The sequence below is a fragment of the Pinus tabuliformis genome, chromosome 9 (genome assembly GCF_031772625.1).
Source record: "Pinus tabuliformis cultivar Carrire ecotype Pingquan chromosome 9, CPIR1, whole genome shotgun sequence".
NCBI classification, from domain to species: domain Eukaryota; kingdom Viridiplantae; phylum Streptophyta; class Pinopsida; order Pinales; family Pinaceae; genus Pinus; species Pinus tabuliformis.
The window spans coordinates 1,862,111,710-1,862,115,423 of NC_142307.1; the positions used below are offsets into that span (position 1 = coordinate 1,862,111,710).

The following is a 3,714-nucleotide window of genomic DNA, read 5'->3' on the forward strand; positions in this document are numbered from 1 at the left end:
TCAAATTAGTTAAATGGATTTTGCACCTTTTCTTCTTTGTGGAAGACTCTTCTTTTGCTACCTGTCCTAAATCATGTATGATACCATCTCCATGCTGGATGCCAATATCATGTATGATACGGCCGTTAAAAGTTAAAACTTGATAAATATCAACTACATACACCACAAGGTAACACGTATAAGAGGAAAAAAGTACGGTCTTCGGCGGTTTGCTCTAGTTCCAAATTTTAGGTGATTTTTTTTTGTTTTTAGTTAATAAAATTTCAAAGTTGGAATATATTTACTCATTTTGCTCTCTGACTAAATAGTCGATAGCTTAGATGAGGAGAGGTTAAACGATCTTGGAAATTTGACAAGAGAGAGGAGGGAGGACGTCATAGTGGAAAACCGCACCGCCTCAGCCACATGGCTAGCAAACCCGCATTCAAAACCCAAGTATGAATAATTTGTTTCAAATAAATAGTAAGATGGTTTGGGAAATAATTTGTTTCCAAGACTAAGACCTAAGTATATTGGGTGGATTTGAGGTAATTAGCTCGCAGTGCGGTTGGATTAATGTAAGGAATCACTGTAATTATATATTATATATTCCACGGTTAATTGGTTCCCTAAACTCGATATAGATGGCTGGCTACTGGCTTTGCTGCATCTGCTTCTTCTAGGATTGGCTTTGGTTCTGGCAATCCAAGTGGCTCCCGGTAAAGCTACTACGGGTACGGGTGCTACTGTGAGTATAGTATATGCTCTTGATGTATGTGACTGTGTTCGATACGTCACGTCACTCATTCTATTTTCTCCCATTTCCTCATTGGCGGCTTCACAGTTGCGTCACTCGTTATATATTGGCGGCTTCACAGTTGAGTCACTCGATTCCGACCGACTTGACTATTCATCGTCCACACGTGTTTCTGATTTACAGTCTCCTCTCCTCTCCTCTGCTCTCCTGGAGTATGTATGTATGAATATTCAAAACCCATTCATCCACAATCACGTGTTTCTGATTTACAGTCTCCTCTCCTCTGCTGGAGTATGTATGAAAATTCAAAACCCATTCATCATCCACAATAAGATAAGATATAGCTGTATGGTTGGTTGGTGTTGACTCCAGATATTCAAACAAAGCAAGCATAAGTCATCATATTAGATTATGGTATTAGAGTATAGAAGCCATGGTATTAGACTATAGAAGCCATGGTATCGGACTGGACTAATTGATGCATTATATAATAATCATATTTATTTCATATCAAAGTGTATAAAATAGCTGCTATAGATTTAGAGATTCTTATAGCTATTCGACCAGACCATCAAAGTAAAGTAAAGTAAATATTGAGATTTGTTGTCCAGGGTTTGGTACCACGCTTAACCGCCTCATAGCATAGCAGAGCAGAGCAGAGATGGGGGGCGTTGATTTTGAAGGTTTCAGGAAGTTGCAGAGGGCAGATGGCTTCGCTTCGATCCTTGCTATCGGCACTGCCAATCCACCCAATGCTGTGGATCAGAGCACATATCCAGATTACTACTTCCGAATCACCGGTAACGAGCATAACACAGAGCTCAAGGATAAGTTCAAGCGAATATGTAAGTTTCAGTTTCTTCATTCAGGCGCGATTCAGATTCAGTTTCAGTTTCAGTTTCTATTTTTATAATAAGGCGCGATTCAGATTCAGTTTCAGTTTCAGTTTCTATTATTATTACTATGTCATTACATTAGCCAGCCAGCCAGCTAGTCAAACAAGCGAGAGATTCCGAAATCTGCAGTTCTTACTTTTCAAATTTAGTGGCTGTAACTTTTTATTATGTTACTGGAATGATTGAATTAAATTACAATATAGGAATGGTTCACTAACGTTTTTTTATATCACTTATATAACTAAATTTCAATATGGTAATCGTTTATCAACTTTATATAACTTTTTTTTATATAACTAAATTTCAATATGGTAATCGTTTATCAAATTTAGTAACTTTTTTTTATATCACTGAATTTCAATATGGTAATCGTTTATCAAATTTAGCAAACTTTTTTTATATTAGATTTTATACTAAAACTTTTATTTATTTAATTAAAAATATGTTTTCATATGTTTATGTTAATAATTTTGAAAGAAATTGTATAAAATCTTTATTATTCAAATGAGAGACATTAAAATTGGTAGCAATTTTTTTTCTTTTATAATATTAAAATGAATTAAAGTTATCTTTTTCTTTTTTCTTTCTCTTTCTCTTTGGTGTATATATATATATATATACATGAACCTGTGGGAAAAAGAGGTTCATGTGATGAATCATGAATCATCCAAGATTTTGGATACAAAAATGATGTTAGTTTTTCTAATCATCATACATATGGCTCCATGCAGGTGAAAGGTCGGCAATAAGACAAAGATACATGTACCTGACGGAGGAGATTCTCAAGAAGAATCCCGATGTGTGCGCGTTTGTGGAGGTGCCATCGTTGGACGCACGGCAGGCGATGTTGGCTATGGAGGTGCCCCGACTGGCAAAAGAGGCTGCTGAAAAGGCCATTCACGAGTGGGGGCAGTGCAAGTCTGGGATCACTCATCTCATATTTTGCAGCACAACGACTCCGGATCTACCCGGAGCAGACTTTGAGGTAGCCAAGTTGCTCGGGCTGCACCCGAGTGTGAAGAGAGTGGGCGTGTTCCAACATGGCTGCTTCGCCGGAGGCACCGTTCTTCGACTGGCGAAAGACCTTGCCGAAAACAATCGAGGAGCTCGGGTGCTGGTCATCTGCAGTGAAACCACCGCCGTTACCTTCCGTGGACCCTCCGAGACTCACCTAGACAGCCTGGTGGGGCAAGCTCTGTTCGGCGACGGTGCGTCTGCCCTCATCGTGGGAGCTGATCCCATCCCTCAAGTGGAGAAGGCATGTTTCGAAATCGTTCGGACATCCCAGACAGTTGTTCCCAACAGCGACGGAGCCATCGGTGGGAAGGTGAGAGAAGTCGGACTTACCTTCCAACTCAAAGGGGCGGTTCCGGATCTTATCTCTGCCAACATTGAAAACTGTCTCGTGGAGGCGTTCAGTCAATTCAAAATATCCGACTGGAACAAGTTGTTCTGGGTTGTTCATCCCGGAGGACGTGCCATCCTTGATCGGGTGGAGGCCAAGCTCAATCTGGATCCCACAAAACTGATACCCACCAGGCACGTTATGAGCGAGTACGGAAACATGTCGAGTGCATGCGTCCACTTCATATTGGATGAGACGAGGAAAGCGTCTCTACGAAACGATTGTTCAACCACCGGAGAGGGATTGGAAATGGGAGTCCTGTTTGGATTCGGGCCGGGCCTCACCATCGAAACAGTGGTTCTCAAGAGCGTTCCTCTTTAGTAAAAATTTAACAACTAAACTTTCAGACATAGTTGTTTAGAATAAATAAATGTAAGCAGTTTTTGCAACTATCCATTTTTACTCTTTACTCCAAGAGAATAAAAGATAGAGTGTTTCTAATAATAGTTTCAAATTCCAACAGGTGCATGCATGAGTAATAAAAAAGTTATAGTTTTAAATTCAAATTCCGAGAAATATAATTTTAAATTCAAATTCCCAAAGTACATCTTTATAAATTTTAGCAATCACTCAATGAATCCCTTTTCATAAATAAAATAAAAATATTCTGAAACGTACTTTCTCGTACAACATAACTTTTTTACATTCCTCCGTTTGCTATAGTTCCAATTTTTAGG

General features: G+C 39.2%; 1 protein-coding gene across 1 annotated transcript; it reads left to right on the top strand.

The window, feature by feature from the left end:
- The first annotated feature begins 1,269 nt into the window (after window positions 1–1,269).
- LOC149156316 (pinosylvin synthase-like) lies at window positions 1,270–3,483 on the top strand. The gene is made up of 2 exons (XM_089438084.1): window positions 1,270–1,581; window positions 2,364–3,483. Exons 1-2 carry the CDS (start codon window positions 1,398–1,400, stop codon window positions 3,356–3,358), a joined length of 1,179 nt encoding a protein of 392 aa, XP_089294210.1. The 5' UTR covers window positions 1,270–1,397; the 3' UTR covers window positions 3,359–3,483.
- Window positions 3,484–3,714: the final 231 nt, after the last annotated feature.

Coding starts and splice junctions, on each gene's coding strand:
- LOC149156316 (XM_089438084.1), top strand. CDS start 1,398: ATGGGGGGCGTTGATTTTGAAGGTTTCAGGAAGTTGCAGAGGGCAGAT. Junction 1,582..2,363: donor GGATAAGTTCAAGCGAATAT/GTAAGTTTCAGT, acceptor GGCTCCATGCAG/GTGAAAGGTCGGCAATAAGA.